At 42.1% G+C, this 21412-nt stretch overlaps 1 protein-coding gene across 5 annotated transcripts in view; it reads left to right on the forward strand.

The window, feature by feature from the left end:
- The first annotated feature begins 1090 nt into the window (after positions 1–1090).
- Positions 1091–21412, forward strand: part of LOC102937805 (zona pellucida binding protein) — a 69594-nt gene continuing 49272 nt past the window's right edge. Inside the window, exons 1-3 of one of the 5 annotated variants that reach the window (XM_037889959.2) lie at positions 1091–1422; positions 13177–13257; positions 14759–14884. In XM_037889959.2, coding sequence (XP_037745887.1) covers positions 1350–1422; positions 13177–13257; positions 14759–14884 — 280 coding nt within the window. In that variant the 5' untranslated portion in view covers positions 1091–1349. Of the gene's footprint in view, positions 1423–1444; positions 1825–13176; positions 13258–14758; positions 14885–21412 lie in introns of those variants that run through there. The other 4 variants (XM_037889960.2, XM_043540466.1, XM_037889961.2 and 1 more) reach the window with 4 other exon arrangements.

Genomic DNA, 21412 nt, shown 5'->3' on the forward strand with positions numbered 1-21412 from the left:
CTCACTTTTAAAAAGAATGTTTGCCCCTCCTACCCCCGTCAGGCTTTTCTAGAATCCCTGTTGCCAGGTATCCAGTTTTAGACTGGAAACTCCAGTAGAAAATGGGACCTGGGTGTCCGGTTAGCAGTGCTGACTGGAAACTAAAAGTCCGGTTATAGGAGTAACCACATTAGCTTCCGCTCCTCCCACTCCCAACACCCACCCCAGAGGGCTGGAAGAGAACCTGTCCTGCTGCTGCTGGATGTCACGGAGTGTGTGGGAGTCAGGGTCCTGCACCCCCCACTTCCTGTGATTCACCGTGACTCTCAGCCAGCCAATAAAACAGTAAGTTCATTAGATGAAAGGAACACAGTCAAAGCAGAGCTTGTAGGTATGGAAAACAGGACCCCGCAGTCACGTCCATCTTGTGGGGTAGGGAGCCCAGACACAAGCGCTGGACCTTCCTCTGTTTCCCCAGCCAGCTCCAAACTACAACCCCCTCCAGCTCCTCCTCTGTCCTTTGTCTCTTTCTGGGGCCAGGAGGCCACCTGATCTCTGTTCTCCAACACCTTCAGTTCGCACCTTGCAGGGGAGGGGCCCAGGCCACCAGCTACCAGGACACAGGGTGTCAGCCATTCTCTGTTCAGACAGCATCACACCTCCATAGGGCTCTGCAACAATCACACCCCCTTATCCCACCAGCTAGATACTTAAGAAATGCTTAGGGGAAACTGAGGCACCCACACAGTAGTCAGAGAAAACATTAAGAACATTCCCACTATGTCACACTGGAGGAGGAGCAGCTCAGTGCAGAGGAAGAGGAAGAGAATGGGCTTGAACCAGGGAGAAGGTAGGCAGTGGGCAGTGGAGGGGGGGAGAGGGAATCCTGTTTACCCCCTCTGTGCTTGTAGTTTACCCCTGGCCCCTCCCTTGCTCCAGGGACCAACCCTAGCTCCCTCCCCGCTGTGCTTTTGCTCCCCGCCCCTTTTACAATCACTCCCCAGGGGCCCACACAAATATGTCTGGAGCCAGGCCCACAAAAAGTTAATCCGGCCCTGGGGCCCACTAGCCAGCCATGCTCGCGAATCTGTTCCCCCCCCCCCCCCCACCGCCAAGATCAGCTTGCTTCCCACACAGAGCCCTGCCGGGCCCGGGAGGGGAGAGCGGTCAAAGCCTGGCTGCAGAGACAGGGGGCCTTGGGCTGCTCAGTCCCCATCGCGCGGGACGCTCCCCACTGCGCCGGCGCCACCTGCCAAGGAGGGGCTGGGCCGCCGGACCCGGGGGCTGGGAACGCAGGCCCGGCTGCGGAGCGCAAATGGGGAGCGCGGCCAGTCAGCGCGGGCCGTGAACACCGGCCACCCCACTTTGTCATGGAAGGTCACAGAGTACGGCGGCCTCCCCAGTCGGCACGCGAGGACCAGTCGTCGGCTGCAGGCCCTCAAAGTAAATCGCCGTCTCGAGCTTCGAGCCCGGCGGCCCCCGCGCGCCAGCAGGGGACGGAGGGGAACTGACGAGCGGAAGCGGGCGCCGCACGCGGTCGGCACGCGCCGCCGCCGGGCCTCGCCAGCTTCGCTGCCCTCTTCCCCTCCGGCTCGAGCGCCAGCGTGACGCCACCGGGGTTCGACGCCGGCTAACGAACTTTTAGGCCGCCGCGCGCGCGCGAGGCACAGGACCGAGCGGTGCGAGGCGCTGGGGCTTTAGGGATGGCGGACTCGCCCCCCGGGGCTGCGCGCCGGCGGGGCCGGGGTAGGAGGCGGCGGGTGGGGGCTTGTGCCTCCTCGGCCTTCCGCCTTCCAGCGCTCGGCGTCACCTTCCTCTTCCTCCTGCTTCAGAGACCCCCCGCAGGTACCTTCCCCCACCCCCGGCTTTGGCGCCGCCTGGGAGAGGCGTGATCTTAATTTTTGTATCGCTGATGTCTTGGTCCTTATGTCCTAAGTGTTGCAATAACGCGGGTGCAAATAAATAACATAATAATACGTGGCTAGTCATAATTAATACAATAGAATAACACAGTAAATTCACAAAAAGAACAGGAGGACTTGTGGCACGTTAGAGACTAACCAATTTATTTGAGCATAAGCTTCCGTGAGCTACAGCTCGCTTCATCGGATGAAGTGCTCAAATAAATTGGTTAGTCTGTAAGGTGCCACGAGTCCTCCTTTTCTTTTTGAGGATACAGACTGACATGGCTGCTACTCTAAAACCTGACAATAAGTTCAGTAACTTTAAATATTACATGATAGATAATAAAACTGTTGCAAATAATGAGCCTCATTTATTACAGGGGGAGCCGCTGATGGCAACTGAGTTTAGATTGCTTTAAGAGGACAAAGAACCTTGAAGAATTTTTTTGTCTCCAGTTTACTGAAAGGCATAACCCTCTGTGCCTTTTATATTTTTAAAGAAAAACTTTAGTCAGGCCAAGCCGTCTAGAAAGTCCAAAGATGTGACACACCTGCCATAGTGAAGTGTGAAATGTTTCTTTAAAATGTCTTAAGTACAGTTGGCATATTTGAGCTATCTGGCTGGGGTGTCCATCTCACTGAAATGTGATATCATTTTTGACACTAGGTTTCTTACAGTGCTATGGAAGGGACTCCAAACTAATATACAAACTGTTTTAGTAGTTGAGTAGCAGTCAAAAGAGAGATTTATAAATTTTTTTTTTAAATAAACATTTTAAGTATAAGAATTCTTATCATTAAACTGTTAGAGCAGAAAGGAAACTGGATTTCAGTCTCTCCCACTGAGCTTTCATACTTCTGTTGCTAAAATGATAGCATTTTAGCATAATCATTTCCATCATCAGACAGCTGAGAAATACCATATGTAATTAAAATCACAAGGAAAATGCTTGAATATTAGAGTAAGTAAACTAGCTAGCTATATATTTTTGCTGCAGAAATCTCTACAGAATCATTTCAAAACATAATTAAAATTTTGTAGTAATTACCATAGTCTTGTGCCAACATTTTCCATCACTTTAAAGAACTTTCATTTCTAAATAAACTGAAGCTATGCCAATTTAGCATTCTAGTAATAATATTTTATTAGTTAATAAATTGTTTAATTATTCAAAACACATCTTTAAACTCTATTTTTTGCCACTACCATTTTCAGACCAAATTTAATGTTCTGATGAATTGTTTTAAAGTTGATTAATTTTACTATTTGATTTTAGTTTTTGTTCTGAGACTGCAGAATTAATAATATTTTATAGGGTTGATAGAATTACATTGTATAGCCTGTTTTTTTTATTAGTGTTCCTTCCATGTCAAAGTAAGATTCTTGGGGCAGCAACTGTCAGGAGAAGCCCTGGTTGTATGACAACATCATTGCTCTACTGTCTGGAAGCAAGAGAAGAATAGAGGAGCCAGTTTGGAGATGCAGGGCCTCCACACAGATGGATTCCCCCAATATCTTATAGACCAGGTCTATCTGTCACTTTGGTCAAGAGTTGGAATTTGCCCCCTACAGAAAAATATCAGGGAAACTGAGCCAGATTCCCTACTGCCTTTCATGTTGTGTAGTATTTACAGCTGTGTAAAGTGAGTACAGAGTGGGTTTAAAATGCTTCCAAAGCAGACTGCTAGTATTTTATCCATATTGCACTTACTGTGACAGATCCTTGGTCTTGCTTTGGAGGCACACAGCAGTCACAATGCTGTTGGATTTGCTGTCCTGAGAATTTCCCCAGTGAATTTTTCATCAGTGAATTCAGGTGGTGTGGATTCCTCTTTACATGGCCAGTGAGCCCCCAGCACCTCAGTGATCACTACCTGCTGCAATGGTCCCACGCAGGCTGCAAAAACTTAGTGATGGGGGTTATGTTGTATCAGGCTGGTCCCATGATTGAGGAAGTCAGAGATGGTAAATTATAAGGCAATGGAAAATCAGGCCCTCTGAGGTTTCTAGTGTAGTAGTGGCATTCCACAGATATTACAAGGCAATTTGCTTTGAAAGCTGTCTTAGGAGCTGTTTCAGAACTCTCAGTTCACTTTTTTAGGATGGATAAAACTTAAAAGCTTCTGCATTTCCTGTAAAGTTCAGAAGCTGGATTGGGTTGGGGATGCTCAAAGATTGTTTTTAAAAAAAGGCAAATTTAAAATTGCTTCCATGACTTTTCCACAGTGAACTTTGTTGTCCTTTCTGCAGTGCTTTGTGGCTTTAATTAAACTTTAGTTTTTCACTTTCTGTGACTAAAGTTAGCTTGAATTGTTCAACCTATCCAATTTTAATGAATCCAATTGGAAGTGAGAGTGGGAAGAGGACTCTGTGCTCCAGACTATTGCAGTAGGAGCATTTGGGTTCATGAAGATCAGGAGGAGGGAAAAGGAATTCAAATAAAGTAGGAAATCTGAAAAAAGCTGGAGAAGAATAACTTAGACAAATGTGGTTCAAAGGTTGTCAAAAAAATATGCAGTGCATGAAGTTAGGGCTTAGACATCAAAATGACTAAGCTGCACCTGCAAACAACCGAAGGAACAAAAGCTAAGGTGTGTTTTCAAAATCTGGCACGCAGTGTCAGCATGGCTCTTGGGGGTCTAAATCAGGAGTGGGCAAACTACGGGCCGCCATCCATTTTAAGCTGTCTCTTGAGCTCCTGCTGTGGAGTGGGGTCTGGGGCTTGCTCCACTCCAGTGCTCTACACGGCTCCCAGAAGCAGCGTCATGGCCCCACTCTGGCTCCTATGTGTAGGGGCAGCCAGGGGGTTCCGCTCTGCACACTGTCCCCACCCCAAGTGCTGCCCCCTCAGCTCCCATTGGCTGGGAACCGTGGCCATTGGGAGCTGCAGGGGTGGTGCCTACGGACGGGGCAGCGTGCAGAGCCGCCTGGCCACACCTCCATGTAGGAGCTGGAGAAGGGACATGCCGCTGCTTCTGGGAGCCCCTTGAGGTAAGTGCCGCCTGGAGCCTGCACCCCTGAACCTCTCCCCAGCCCCCTGCTGTGATCTCCCTCCTGTCCTCTGAACCCCTCAATCCGAAGCACCCTCCTTCACCCCAAACCCCTCATCTCCAGCCCCACCCCAGAGCCTGCACCCCCAGCCGGAGCCTACACCCCTTCCCAGACCCCTGCCCTGATTACCCTCCTGCCCTCCAAACCCCTCAGCCCAGAGCACCCTCCTACACCCCAAACTCCTCATCCCCAGCCCCACCCCCAGAGTCCACCCCCCCCGCCAGACCCCTGCCCACCCCCCACTCCCCAACCCAGAGTCCCTCCCTCACTCTGAACTCATTTCTGTCCCCACCCCGGAGCCTGCAACCCCAACGAGAGCCCTCACCCCCTCCCACACCCCAACCCCAATTTTGTGAGCATTCATGGACTGCCGTACAGTTTCTATTCCCAGATGTGGCCCTCGGGCCAAAATGTTTGCCCACCGCTGGTCTAAATTATCTCCTGTTCTGAGGGAGAATCGGATAATTCTAGAATCTTTGTCTTATACACCCTGGTATACACAACTGCATAACCTTTACTTTTTTCAATTTTTTTTATATTAGTGGTTCAAGAGCTCCATCTTTGGGTGTAATATATTAATGTAAAATATTCTCCCCAGGATTGTATTCATTAAGTACATCCCCCTATCAATACTATACATCTGTTTTCAGCTTGTCAGTTTCCATCTTTCTAGCTGCATATATGCAATGAAACGTCTAAATGAGTTTTAGTGGCTTTTCACAGATATGTGGAACATTTCTTTCACACTGGGATTCTTGTATTATTTTGCTCTGCCCTAACATATGAAGGACTCTAGTTTGATTCCAATCTCTTGTTTGCCCAGACAGGCAAAGGTGGTGCTTGGAGATATAAATCTAAGATGATTTTGTGTGTGTGTGTGTTCGTTCTCTGGGTTCCGACAGGGACATAGAGGAATCCTTGAAAAAAATATATATTGTAATTTTAAGCATTGTTAAGCAGCTCTTTCAGAGGAGTTCGGTGAACAGGTGTCAATTTATCAATAAGTTTGAATATCAAGTCAATAAATTAGTCAGCATTGAAAAGTTAAAAGTGAAAACTTTTTGGGTAATGTTCTCATGCAACCATAGGAAGCAAACAAAAGAGAAAGTGATTACCACCAAGGTACTGCTCTGCTGGCAGCTTTCCCTATTGCTAGTTTGGCATTATTGTGGTATTAGAACTGCAACTGCTATTATAACTAATCTCTAACATGCCCATAGAGCTTGCTTAAAGAAAAATGTGTGTATGTGTAATTAAATCAGGAGTATTCACTATAGTTAAGACCCTACCAAATTCACAGTCCATTTTTGTCAATTTCATGGTCATAGGATTTTAAAAATTGTAAATTTCATGATTTTAGATATTTAAATCTGAAATTTCACAGTGTTGTAACTGTAGGGGATCCTGACCCAAAAGCGGGTTGTGGGAATGGGTTGCAAGATTATGTGTGTGTGTGGGGGGGGGGGGTCGTGGTATTGCCACCTTCACTTTTGCGCTGCTGCTGCCTTCAGATCTGGTACCTGGCCAGCAGCTGACACTCTCTGGCCATCCAGCTCTGTAGGCAGCGCAGAAGTAACGGTGGCAATACCACAAAACACCCCCCCCCCACACACACAATAACCTTGCGAACCCCCTTTTGGGACGGGACCCCCAGTTTGAGAAATGCTGGCCTCCCCTGTGAAATCTGTATAGTATAGGGTAAAAGTACACAAAATAACAGATTTCACAGTTCATGATGCATTTTTCATAGCTGTGAATTTGGTAGGGCCCTAGGTATAGTGAAGTTTGCCTGAGTGTTTCAGTTATAATCCTGTTTTCAGCTGCTTATAATTTTTTATGTTCATCCTATTGTGCAAGTTAGCCAGTGATGTCAAGATATTGTGTTATTTAGGTCCAGACCTGCTATTCAACAGGAAAGAAAAAAACAAATAAAAATCCTGGATTCATCCATTCCTACTTTATATTCTACTGCTCTAGTTAAATCAACATTAAAACGTTTAGTCATGGCATATAAATTAATCGGTGTCAGTTCATAAAATGTTCTTAATCTGTCCCAGCCAAATTATACATTATATAGTATAGGCAAAAGGAGTCCATAAAAATCACTGTAGTCCTTGGGTCATATTATGAATTGATGTAAACTAGCATAGCTTCATTGAAGTCAAGGCACTTGTTCTTATTTACATTGTCTGAGAATCTGGTCCTCTGTTCTTTGGAGGTCCATGTTTTAATGAGAAGATTGAATTCAGCTCTTGTATATGTGCAACAGTATTCTAAGAGACCTAAATTTAACAGTGGTGTAAGAAGGCTGAAATCCTTCAGGATGTCTTTTTGGGAGAAAGGAAATTTATTTGACATGGTGGTCCTTTCAAGCAAAGTGTGAAAGTGACAAAGTATAAAGAACTATTGCAAAATTAATGGAACTATTAATCACAGAAGTTGATCAGGAATGTGTCTACTCTGTGATGGCTATGACTGCATTTTTGAATGACAGATTCCAAGGGAAGACAGACTGTTGCTTTCTACTGCCTGAGCACATCTCTGTGGAGAGTTGTGCTTACCTTCTGAGATGACACATAGACAAATTTGTTGAAAGATGGTATCTCACATACTTATCTGGCTCCCATCGTGGCAAGATCTGAGTACCTCCCAAGTATTTATCTTCACAGCTACCTTATGTGGTGAAGTATTATTAGCCATATTCTGCAGATAGAGATCTGAGGGACAGAGATGAAGTTACTTGCCCATTGTCAGGAAACCTATGGTAGAGCTGGGAATTGAACCCAAATCTCCTATGTCCCTGACAAGTACCTTCCACATATGACTGTTTTCCTACAGAGTAATCAATTTATTCATCATTGCTTTTACTTTGAGAATACAGGGGAATGAAATGGTGCATGTTGTTAATCTGTACTGTCAAATGTTGCATTGTACAATGTCTTCTAAAATATGATATGAGACACACAAGGTGGGTGATGTAATGTTTTCTATTGGAACAACTTCTCTGTTGGTGGAAGTTTGTCCAGTAAAAGATGTTATCTCACTCACTTTGTCTCATGTCGTGGGATCAACACTGCAAAAAAAATTGGATGACCAGTTTAACTGATTGTTCTTCACAGCAAATTATTTGTGCTAAAACTATAATTACTTTGGATAAATTTTGTAAAATTGTATTGATATTTATATTAATGATGTATTCAAATTTTCAATATTTTTGCTAAACCTCTAAGTTGTGTTAAGTATTCTTATTTCTTAATTTATCTGGCTTCTCTTACAAGTTTCCAAGTAATCTGCCTAATTTAAAATTATATACTGGTACATATCCTTACATCATTGTACGGTTATGTTGATTCCAAATAATGGGTGGAGACAAAGAACATAGAATAATGGGAAACCGAAGCCTAACAAGAATGTTAACCGTGTACCCTTGCTTATTTCTGATTTCAGCAGGTGTACAACAGAAAGGCTTGTCTGACTTGTACTAGAATGACTGACTATATTTTTTTTTATCTTTCCTTCAGAAGTTTTATATTTCTGTCAGACCTGATTGTTTCTCATAAAACTTGCTTTTAGGGCTGTCAAGCAATTTAAAAAATTAATTGCGATTAATTGCACAATTATAAAAATTAATCAAGCGATTAATCGCACTGTTAATAATATACTATCATTTATTTAAATATTTTTGGATGTCTTCTACATTTTCAAATATATTGATTTCAATTACAACACTGAATACAAAGCGTACAGTGCTCACTTTATATTTATTTTTGATTACAAATATTTGCACTGTAAAAAACAAAACAAATTGTATATTTCAATTCTCCTAATATAAGTACTGTAGTGCAATCTCTTTATCATGAAAGTTGGACTTACAAATGTAGAATTATGTACAAAAAAAACTGCATTAAGAAGTAAAACAATGTCAAACTTTAGAGCCTACAAGTCCACTCGGTCCTACTTCAGCCAATCGCTCAGACAGACAAGTTTGGTTACATTTGCAGGAGATAATGCTACCTGCTTCTTGTTTACAGCGTCACCTGGAAGTGAGAACAGGTGTTCACATGGCAGTGTTGTAACTGGTGTCGCAAGATATTTACGTGCCAGATGCGCTGAAGATTCATATGTCCCTTCATGCTTCAACCACCATTCCAGAATATATGCGTCCATGCTGATGATGGGTTCTGCTCCATAACGATCTAAAGCACAGCGGACCGATGCATGTTCATTTTCATCATCTGAGTCAGATGCCACCAGCAGAAGGTTTATTTTCTTTTTTGGTGGTTTGGGTTCTGTAGTTTTTGCATCAAAATGTTGCTCTTTTAAGACTTCTGAAAGCATGCTCCACACCTCATCCCTCTCAGATTTTGGAAGGCACTTCAGATTCTTAAACCTTGGGTCAACAGCTGTAGCTATTTTTAGAAATCTCACATTGGTACCTTCTTTGCGTTTTGTCAAATCTGCAGTGACAGTGTTCGTAAATCAAACAACATGTGCCGGGTCATCTGAGACTGCTATACCATGAAATATATGGCAGAATATGGGTAAAACAGAACAGGAGACATAAAATTCTCCCAAAAGGAGTTCAGTCACAAATTTAATTAACACATTATTTTTTTAACGAACATCACCAGCATGGAAGCATGACCTCCAGAATGGTGGCTGAAGCATGAAGGGGCATATGAATGTTTAGCATATCAGGCACGTAAATACCTTGCAATGCCGGCTACAGAAGTGCCATGTGAATGCCTGTTCTCACTTTCAGGTGATTTAAATAAGAAGCAGTCAGCAGTATTTCCCGTAAATGTAAACAAACTTGTTTGTTTTAGTGATTGGCTGAATAAGAAGTAGGACTAAATGGATTTGTAGGCTCTAAAGTTTTACATTGTTTTGTTTTTGAGTGTAGTTACGTAACCAAAAAAAATCTACATTTGTAAGTTACACTTTCACAATAGGGATTGCACTACAGTACTTGTGTGAGGTGAATTGAAAAATGCTATATCTTTTATTTATCAATTTTACAGTGCAAATATTTGTAATAAAAACTACAATAAAGAAGTACAAAGTACACTACGCTTTGTATTCTGTGTTGTAATAGAAATCAATATATTTGAAAATGTAGAAAAACATACAAAATATTAAATTTCAATTGGTATTCTATTGTTTCACAGTGCAATTAATTGCGATTAATTTTTTTAATCACAGTTAATTTTTTTGAGTTAATCATGTGAGTTAACTGTGATTAATCAATAGCCCTACTTGCTTTATATCTGCTTGAATATATAGTACACACAGGTTAAAATAACTTTAAAAGTCTGATTCTAATTCTAAGGGGGAAATTCAGAGTTAAGAATGGATTGGTCTACTATAAGGACTCAATTAAATTTAATGCAATGGTTGCAACCTTAAGTTTGAGTATTTAAACATACAAAATAAAGTAGATTCTAAATTGTAGCTCACTCAGTAGTTGTAAGAGCTGCTTGTTTTGTAACACATCTATATCTAGATATTATGTTGTCACCAGTAGTGACTTTGTAGTTAAGATTGAGTTCTATTTTGCACTTAAATCCATGTATTCAAGTATAAATACAATACAGCATATCGTCCGCTGACTTACATCATTTACTATTTGAGTACAGCATGAATTTCTGAGCCTTTACAAGTAAATCTGTTAATTAGTGTGAGCTAATAATACTAATTAAAAACTGAGTCCTTTAAGAAATTTAGCGTGAGTCTTTTTCTCAGTTCTATATGATAACAGACTAACAAGACTCTGAATTTCCCACATAGTTAAAAATGGTATCTTGTTCATAGGCTATATTTGAAGAAATTAGATTTAATAATTTAACTTAATTACAGTGTTGTATCTAATTGTTTATGAGCATATGGAGTCAGGTAAACAGCTCAGGTAACTCTTAAATGGGCCATTGTTACCTCAGAAGTATCTCACTCGATCACCATCCTTCTACAGTTAATTTGCATGCAATGGTTATTTTGATTGTAAGGAGTCAGTGGTATGGGATAGACTGCGGTCATGTGCCATGAATTCTTATTGGCAGATTACTTTGACCCAACTGTCACTGCTCTTTAAAAGTTCCAAGACCACATGCTAGCTTTGGCATCAGTATTTGAAAACTCCTAAAGGCACTGCTGCCACAGCTCCACTGCACATCCAGACAACTCTGCTGGGGGATCTGACATAGGAATACAGTGGGAACCTTCTAAGTGGAGACACAGGGGTTCAGGTATGGGGCACCCTTCACTCCTCTCACATAGCACCAGTCTCACTAATACTGCCCAATAACCAACAAGTCAGTTGCACGATAATAGCCAGCTGTTCTGTGCTGTTCCAGTGATGCAAAGTTGCTGTGAACCCAGTTTAAATGGGTTGGCTGCTTTGTGCTGCTCTGATGTATGAGTGGATAAGGTTTAAAGTTAACAGTACATCTCTTCAAATAACTAGAAATAGCACATGGTAGCATTTTCATTGGATTTCTTATTTAGCGTTCATGTTCATTAGCTTTTAGCTTTAAAATAAACCAAGGAAATTCCAAGATAAAATACTGGTAAAATGGAGGTAAGACTGAGAGTATGTAACAGTAATTAGTGATTTTAAAAAAAATACAGAGCTGTTGTAATTTATCCCCAAACCAAGCATTACAAATTGGAAAACTGAGAGTTAAACTTGTACTTAAGAGAGATCCAAAAACATGTTGTTGTATGGAAATACAATATTAAGGCATTCAGACATCCTTAATTCTGCCCTGTAGTGTCACCATGAAAGTGAAAATATGAAAAAATCCTGTCTTTAAAAATCAGTTTAATCTAATCTGTGGCCACAAACACTAAAAATGCCTTCATTATAATGCTGTGGTTACTGCCCCCCCCCCCCCAAAGTCATGCATGTTTGTATATGAAAGGCAGTGTAGGTAGTGATACCTATTGTTAAAATTGCCCAACACTTTCCACTATAAGATGCTGTTTTCAGTTTCTTATACGTTTGTCAAACTTTAACCTTTGGCCTGTAATTTTCCATGCCAGATGCCTACCTTAGCTTGAATTGTTTTTGAAAATTTTATCAAAAATGGTTCAACCATTTCTTAGAACAAGAATTGTGGAAAAAATACATTGTTCTGTCTATGTTAAAAAATTCTTAAAACTGTTAAATTGAGATGCTCTAGTGCCCCATTCTTTGGAGCAGGGACTCAAGATTTGTCATGGGGTATTGCCCTTGTGTCAGGGATACTCTTGATCATTTCCATGAAAAATTGCCAAAATTTGACCAAATTATGAGCCCCAGAAAATCTCAGTTAACACGTTTGGCAATGCTTCGAAGATTGTACTGAGCATGCTCTAGCCCAGGGATGAAGGAGCAGAGCAAGGCTTTCCCTGCAGTTACTCCTCACTATTAAGGGCCTGGGGGTGTCAGGAACTGGAACTGATAGCAGTGAGACTGGGTCTTCGTGCTCTCAGTGGTCCCCATGCCGGCTCCCAGGGAGCTAGGGGGAGGAAGCAACTTGACTGGAATGTAGACGGGTTCCCTGAGGTGGTAGGAAAAGGGTTTGGGGGTGGTGGGAAGATTGGGACATAGAGCTGAGGAAATGGGGGCCTGGGATGAGGAACCAAAGTTGCAGGGTATAATATACATGCTGTTAAATTATGCCTTAATATTGGTCAGTAATGTATTCAAGTTACTGTTTGGGGAAGTCAGAATTCAAGGGGAGTTTGGCGTAAGGTGAGCAGGCATTGATTCTTATGTATTGCTGTTTGGTGTACAGCATTCTTATATGCAGAAAATGGTTAAATTTGTAGTGTATACATTTATTTCAGATTGGTTCTAATTATGAGATTACCGTAATAAAATAAATATGGTTAAACTTGTTTTATTAATGGTCAGTACACAGATTAAGGGACCTATTCCGAAAGGTACATGTTTAAATCTATCCCTATTCTGGACAGGACTTATGCACTTGTGTAATATTTAAGAATGTGCTTAAAGTTAAGTATGTGCTTTGGTGCAGTGTATAATAGGGATGCTTTTATGAATCCATGCCTTAGTCATTTGACTTAATGGGAGGTACTTTTGTATAAAATTGTTCTATTCAGACCTAGTATTAATGGTGCTACCCCACTACAAATAATAGGAGAACACATCTATTAAAGCTTAGAAATCAGCCTATAAATTACCCTGTTCACTTTTCCAGATAAGTTTAAATTCTTATTTTAATTTTTATATTTTGACAGTTCAGTCTTCAAGGAGATTCTCTGGAAGTGCAAATCCAAAACATAATGATTTGAAAATAGTAGGATCAACCACCTTTCCAGGTATTCATAAATGGAATAATAAACCTTAGTTTTTACTGATGGTTAAAATAATAATTATGGGGACTATGGTCACTATTTTGCCATTAGTATGCTAATAGCAAGCAACTCCTATATCCCCTTTTTAACAGACCCAGATTGTGGAGTGTGGTTGCTTTCTTTCTGGTTGGCCGAGATAGGGATTTGCATAAGAGTGAGTTGGCTAATACTTTATCCAAATAAGAAAGAAAGATGTCTTGTGGGGAAGGATCTGGAGCATGCTGGGGATGGATTCTTTTCCCATTGAGAAGCAGGTGTGCCCATCCTTCATTTATGAGATTTGTAGTTTAGAGGTACTTCTTGACCTTCAGTTGATCCCAGAGTCTAGCCTTCAGTGGCCAATGTGCTTTTTTTCCCACCGGTGTTTTTGCACAACAGTTGTGACTTTCTCTCTCAGATGCAGACCTTGCCAAATACCTGTGCCTTTGGATTGGAAATGGGATTTTATATTCTCCCTATAATTTGTGTTTTGACCTATGACTGTATTTTTTTTGCAAATTTTAAAGGATTAAGATTGGGTGAGTAATGTAAACCAAGTGGGAGGTAGTGAGTAATATGGCACTGGAGAACTAGCTGGATCCTTTAATTGTTAATTTCCCAGCCTAACATTTGGTTTATTTAAAAGGTATAGAATTTTGGTAAACAAAATGTAATACTATGTTTTGGAGTTACCTGGATTTCACTGTAACATACTTACAACCTTAATACCTTAACTAAATCTTTCTTTTTTGTGGAATAGAAGTACTCATTCATCACACACAACAAAGTTTATGTTCCATGCCACATAAGGTCAGGAAAGCAGCTTCTCAAGGTTCTTGTGGGTACTTGCTATACACCTATCTTCTCCTGAGTTATACACCAGTCTTCTCCTGAGTTAGACTCTTACTATTAAAATTATGGATGGTTCCACATAAATTTTTGAAAGGGCACAAAAGGCCCCCAATCCACATTTTCACAGGCCAGCTAGAACTGCAGGAGCCTGTTATAATGGCAAAATTACCCAGGCTCCAAGCTAACTCTCTGTCCCCGCACATTGACTTTATGTACAAATTGAACTCTGGGGGAGACAAAATAAAACTCTGCAGAACCCCACAAGTGAGAACCTATTGGATGAATGTGCAAACGTATTCTGTTCTGTCAAAAGGGTCATTGGTGGGCACTAGGAGGTACTGTTCTTTTTAGAGAACTAGATTAAATCAAGTCAGGTAGAAGAGACCTAGATGTTATAGAAGAATATGAAATAGAACTGGAACAAATCTCCAGTGCTTTTTATTTGATTTCATGTAGGACAGAAAAAGAATGTCTTTAACATTTCACGTCTGGTGATGGAAATAAGAGGACCAATCCCAATATCTTGGGTCATTCTTCAAACATATATTTTAAGATTGTGGTTATTATCTTACTTGACTGTACAGACAATTTATTACCTAAGAAACTTGCTAATTACCATATGTTGTATTTTCAGTCAAAATTTATGTCAAGTTGAATCACAACAGTCCACGTATTCTATGTGTAACAAATCGGCTACGAAATTCAGAGCTGATTGATCCAGTATTCCAATGGCATGGACCAGGAGGGGACCTTGTTGCAGGTAGAGATTTGTTTTCTTGCTTCATTCTTAATTTTTCCTATGGTGGTATATGTGTTGATATCTAACTTGGGATGGAATATTACTTACAGGATTTATGATGTTCCTGCTTCTCAAAAAGTTTTTTAAAAAAGTATGGGTAACAAAACTGCACCTAAACCACGTAGGTGGAAGGGAAAGGTAAAAAAGAAATTTTAAGATGAAATTGAGGTAACGGTTGTGACAAGATGGCCGATGTTAGTCTGGTGGGTCCTGCGCTTTTCTTGGCGGGGAGCTAAGGTGCCACCCCTTGCCCCTGTTCTTGGGGCGTCGATGGCTCCACTAGTGGCCCAGGAAGGTGGTAAAGGAGGGAAGCGGGGGAGAGGTCTGGGTTTGCTCCTCACTCTGAGCCCAATCCCCTCTCAACCCCTATGGGTTCTAACCCTCTTTCCCCTTGGGTGGGGTACCTGCTGTCCTTAGATGCTGGGGAAGGGAATCTCCCTCCCCTACTGGGCAGGGTCCCCCTTACTTCAGTTCTCTGATTTTTCCAGGTCTCACAGCACACCTCCAAGTTCCAGTCCTCTCTCCTTTCTCCTCTTTCTCTGTCTGCGTGAAGCAGGGGGTTTTATTAGGTTCCTAACAGGGCCTTAATTGATGGCAGGTGCTCCAATTAACCTGCAGCCACCTTCCCTAGTCTACAGGGAACCATGCCTTAATTAGCCTTGAGTTTATATATTTCCACTCTAGCACTCTCCCACTGCTCCCTGGCTGTCCTGTATCACACTACATATAATTATAAAAAAAAATAATTGGGGAAGGTGACGAAAAAAGTATTTCTTCTTTGAGTGCTTGCTCATGTCCATTCCATGCTAGGTGTCCATTCCATGCTAGGCCTACTTTAGTCCTGTCCAGCGGGTTCTTTTGGAAAGTAGAAAGCCCACCATGAGAGTGACTTACCTGGCAAAGTGGAAGTGCTTCTTCTGCTGGAGTGGAATATCAACCTGACCCAGTCGTCTCTGCAGTCCATTCTGGATTACCTGCTTTACTTAAAGGACGAGGGCCTGGCCTTCTCTTTGATCAAGGTGCACCTGGTGGCCATATCAGTCTTCTATCTCCACAGCCAAGGCAGATCAGCATTCTTCCATGAGATGACAATCAGGTTCCTGAATGACCTTGAAAGACTTTTTCCACCGGTCCAGGACCTGGTTCCCCAACGGGACCTCAACCTAGTCCTCTGTAGGCTGACTGGCCCTCCCTTTGAGCCTCTAGCCTCCTGCTCTCTTTCGCACCTGTTGTGGAAGGTCGCTTTCCTTGTAGCTATCACTTCAGCGAGGTGAGTCTCCGAGATTAAATCCCTTACATTGGAGCCCCCATACATGGTGTTCTACAAGGATATAGTTCAGTTGCATCCCATCCTGCTTTCCTGCCAAAGGTGGTGTTGCACTTCCATGTTAACCAGGACGTCTTCCTCCTGATGTTCTGTCCAAGGCGTCACCTGTCCAACTAAGAGGGGCGTCTGCATACCCTATAAGGCATGCCCTAGCTTTCTGTCTGAAGGGTACTAAGCCCTTCCACAGATCGACTCAACTCTTCGCAATGGCTGACTGGATGAAAGGCCTTCCGGCATCTTCTCAAAGGATCTTGCCTTGGATCACCACCTGCATCCATACTGGCTATGAGATGGCACAGCTTATGCCTCCACTGATGGCCCATTCTATTAGAGCTCAGTCATCATTGGCAGCCTTCTTGGTGCAGGTCCCTATCCAGGACATCTGCAGGACTGCAATGTGGTCGTCAGTACATACCTTCACAACGGACTATGCCATCACCCAGCAGGCCAGAAATGATGCTGGCTTTGGCAGAGCTGTGTTGCAATCGACACGTCCATAAACTCCCACCTGCATCCAGAGATACTGCTTGGCAGTCACCTAACGTGGAATGGATATGAGCAAGCACTCGAAGAAGACAAAACAGTTACTAACCTTTCGTAACTGTTCTTAGAGATGTGTTGCTCATGTCCATTCAATGATCTACCCTCCTTCCCCTCCGTCGGTGTTCTAGCAAGAAGGAACCTGGGACGGGGGAGGGAGCTGTGTGCGCCCCTTATACCAGCACATATGTGCACCACTCCGGAGGGTGCCAGAGCTGGTCCCCTATGGATACCACTGAGGGAAAAACTTCTGGCACCTGTGCATGTGGCGAGCACACACAGTCCAACTAAACCTTGAAGTCCGCTTTGACACCGGTACAGCAGATAGATTTCGTAGGGGTTTTTGGATGTGGTGGTGGGCAGGGCTTATCAACCGACTGACAGATTTCTCACCCTAGAGAATCTCATCTCAAAGATCCAACTCAGCCCTCAAACCTCACTAAGGAATTGTCTTCAACTACTGTGGCATGTGATATCTGGAGCGTTGGTTTACGAAGGTTCAAGCTTACATCTCTGATGCCTTCAAGGATGGCCCAAGACAGTGTATGTATGTATACCGAACAAGCACAGCCTGGGCAAACAGGTGCTTGTACCCACCTGCATTCTGCAAACACTCAATTAGTGGAAGGACCAAAGGGTCTGTGCCAGATTCTCTTTTGTTCAAGCTCCTCTTACCGTCATTTTAAGATCAGACACATCCCTCTTGGGATGGGAAACATATCCAGGGTCACACACAATCCAAGGCAAATTGTCCCAAGAGCATCTTCAGATTAATCGTTTAGAACTTAGAGCAATGAGAAACGCTTGCATTCACTTCCTTCCTCTGATCAGAGTCATATCCATCAAGATCATGACCTACTATTTGGCCTGCATATTCTATATCAATCAACAGGGCAGGACTTTGCTGCAGCAATAAAACTCTCTGCATAGCCAACCAGATAGTCACCTGATAGTTAGCTTCTTGCCTCCTGGGTGTATAGAAGACCACAGCTGATGACTTCAGCAGGCTCTTCTCCCAAAATTACAAATGGGAGTTTGATTCATGAGTACTCAACATCATAGTTTTAATGTATGGATTTCCAGAAGTTGAACGTCTTTTCAACTGCCGCCAACACAAATTTCAAGGAACTTTGCTCTAGAGGGGGATGAGACCTTTAATCACTAGGGGGTACCTTCCTTATTTCACCTTTACGTTTGAAGGTGTGGAATAAGATCGAACAGGACAGGGCCAAAGTCATTTTTAATTACACTGACTTGGCTGAGACAGGTTTGGTATCCTTATCTTATTTGACTTGCTTCTTGTCCACCACTGAGACTTTGTCAGTTGGCATCTGTTGTCTTAGAATGCCGATCAGATTCTTCACCCCAACCTCAAAGTACTCTGATTCCTGGTATGATTCCTCAACTGTTCTTGGGGGTAGATACCTCCTGCTCAACAGAGGTACCGTTAAATAGAAAAGAGACATCTACATGAAATACTTCAGAAGTGGAAGAGATTACACCAGTGGTGTATCTGTTGATTAGTCTTTCCTGTTCATGTTTTTCTTTCCATTATTCTGGAGTTACCTGTTGGAATTAAAATATCAGGTCTTGTTATGAGTTCTGTCAAGGTTCAGTTGGTGGCTGTAACAGCTTTTCACTCAGCTGTGGAAAGTTTGTATATTTGCTTATCCAGCAATGTCAAGATTCCTTAGAGGACTGATGAAACTTTGACAGACTAGGGAACCTACCCTGGTATGGAACTTGAATTTTGTTTTTACTTGCCTTTTGAAATGCCCCTTTTAACCATTGCTCCATGTTCACTGCTCCACCTATTCATGAAAACAGCTTTGTTGATGGCCATCACATCTGCCCAGAGGCACAGAGCACTTGGGCCTTCAATGACAGACTCTGCTTTTACAGTGTCTTTTAAGGAAAAGATATTGTTGTGACAACATCCCAGGTTTCTGCCTAAAGTGTCTTTTGAATTAGATACATCATTCACCTTTCAGTTTTTTTTCCTGAAACCACAACAGATGAGGCAGGAAATCTGCCTTTTATACTTTGGATGTCAGGAAGGTGTTCGGTGTAGTTCTGTCCAGATAGAAGGCTTTCTGAACAACTCTCCCAGACTTTCAATTGCAAACAGATCCAAGGGCTCTACAGTCTCCACCCAGAGACTCAAGATTGATCTCTGGATGGATTATTTAGTTATGATCCTGCCAATATTCAGCTTCCTTCTAGAGGGTTAGCCCACTACTCAAGATTTTTCCAGTTGCTGAAACTTGCAGAGCTGCAACTTAAACTTCAGTATATGCTTTCTCCTAACCATGCTCTGGTTCATGCCTCTAAATCAGATGTTTCAGTTGGCAATGCTGTTCACTGTTTTCAGTATCGGACTCCGTCCTCCTTATGAGGATACTGCTCAGGAATCACCTAAAATGGAACACCCATAGGGACACTACTCAAAGAAGGAGAGGTTACTTATCTTGTGCAATAATTGGAGTTCTTCGAGATGTGTATCCCTGTGGGTTTCCACTACCCATCCTTCTTCCCATCTGCTTTGGATTTTCTCTTCCAGACTTTGTGATAGAGCATTGTTATGACAAGGAACCATGCAACAGTCAAGGTTTGCTGGAGCATAATTTGCTCAGCAATGCCCCCTCCTCCTATCTGCACAGGAGGCATGAAGGGGCAGCTGAATATAGCTACACACAAGAGGGCCAGAATCTGATCTGAGTTAGACTAATATAATTCTGGAGACACTCATTTGATTTTTAAAGCAAAGTATAATTGAAAGAATCAGGCCCAAACAGTGGATACGGGGCAGATTAAATCAGTGGTTATCTGACATTCCTATGCTGATACTTCCAAGGATATAAGCGGGCAACAATGCACTACTATAGAGTAGGTTTTACTATTTGATAATATTTAAGAGTTTTAAATTCTTCTAATATTGTCAAATAATTGGACAGTTTTAAACTATTTCTGTTTTACTTTCCACTATTTTGTGTAGCTCTGAACCATTTTTGTTATCATTTGCAGTGGTCAACATTGAATTTTTTTTTACTCTGTATTTCAGAGAAGCCAAAATTAACAGCTATTTGTGTGATCAGGTCTGCTGCAAATCCAGACTGATAAATTGTCCCCCAGATGACTTGTTTTTGCAGAAGATCCAATCATCTTTTCATGCCCTTTGGGGAAGAATATTACATTATCTCTACACTCACAAGTCATCTGCCTTGCACAGGCAGGTGTGTTGTTGGACTGTACTGCAGAGGAAAAAAAGTTTCTACTCTCCTGTAAATTTTTATTTTATCTGCTGTTGGGGGGATACAGAAGGAGAAGCAATACACCACCTTTATAAATTTGACTGCAAAATATTCTCAAGGAAATATTTGTCTAGTATCTGACAAAATATCTGCTCCACATCTTTATATAGTAGAAGTAACGAACAGTGTGAAAAAATATTTGAATATAAGGGGGTTTATTATTAACAGTTTCAGTGGTCTTTAAATACGGTATCACTACTTTTTGCTTTGAAGTTACACTGACCCATAAGTTTTGTCATACAAGTAGGACCATAAGGTCATCAAGTTTAATAAGACTGGCTGGCGGTGACCAACACCTGATGGTTTAGATCAATGTCAGTGTCCCCCCTCCCCCAACTCAGTACACTTACAATATCTGTATGATGATCGGCTTTTAGCTTAAGCAAGAGATTTGTTCACCCGTAGTGCCAGGATATATTTCTGTGGCAGGCTTGTCATTTTGAAGTCTTCCCCATAAACAGATTATGGTATGTGGGTTTTCTTTTTTACCTTAATTTGTTTATTAACAAAGCCATTCTTTATCATTTATGTAAAAAAAAAAAAAAAAAAACTTGTTTTACACCTAAAATAGAGATAAACTTAGTATATACACTAATACATGATTATAAATTGGCCTATAGAAATCCCTAAAGCTGTGTTGATGGCACGTGCTACTTTCTTCAGCTTTGTGGTATCGGTCACATATTGTGGCTGAAGCTTTTCTACTCTTCATCTTCCTCCTCTGTCTTGTCAGTTGGTAATGTTGGTTAGTCTTTTATTATCTCATATTTGGGTCCAAACTTCTGTTTTTCTTAAATAAGTTTCATAACTAAAATGTATTATGTTGTCCTGTCAAAACTCTACATGTTAAATTTTTCTCCTTTATACTCCTGTTTTCCGTGCTTCAGTATCTTAATTTTGAGTTTTAATTTTGACTATTGTTTGAAGGGGTTTCTTCCTAACTATTCAAAAGTAGTTTGAGTGCTTGCTTATGTCGATTCCATTCTAGGGTGTGTGCACGGCCACATGCACAGTCGTCAGAGATTCTTGCCTTAGCAATGGTGGTAGGGTTGTCTGTGGCACCCTCTGGAGTGTCGCAGTCATGCATCAGTATATTCGGTACTGCCAGCCGTACGCCCTCTCACTTCCTTCTTACTGCCCAGGGTGGTTGGTCAGAGTGCCTTTTTTCCTTGCCTAGCAAGTGGTTAGCGGTTCTCTCCTTTTTTCGAGCTCTTAGTTTATTTACAGTAGGGGAATCATCTCCAGTGCGGGAAGGAGGTTTTGGTGTGGGCACTCGCTCCCCTACCCCAGATGAGGCGTTTGTGGGGCCCT

This window comes from Chelonia mydas, chromosome 2 (genome assembly GCF_015237465.2).
Source record: "Chelonia mydas isolate rCheMyd1 chromosome 2, rCheMyd1.pri.v2, whole genome shotgun sequence".
NCBI classification, from domain to species: domain Eukaryota; kingdom Metazoa; phylum Chordata; order Testudines; family Cheloniidae; genus Chelonia; species Chelonia mydas.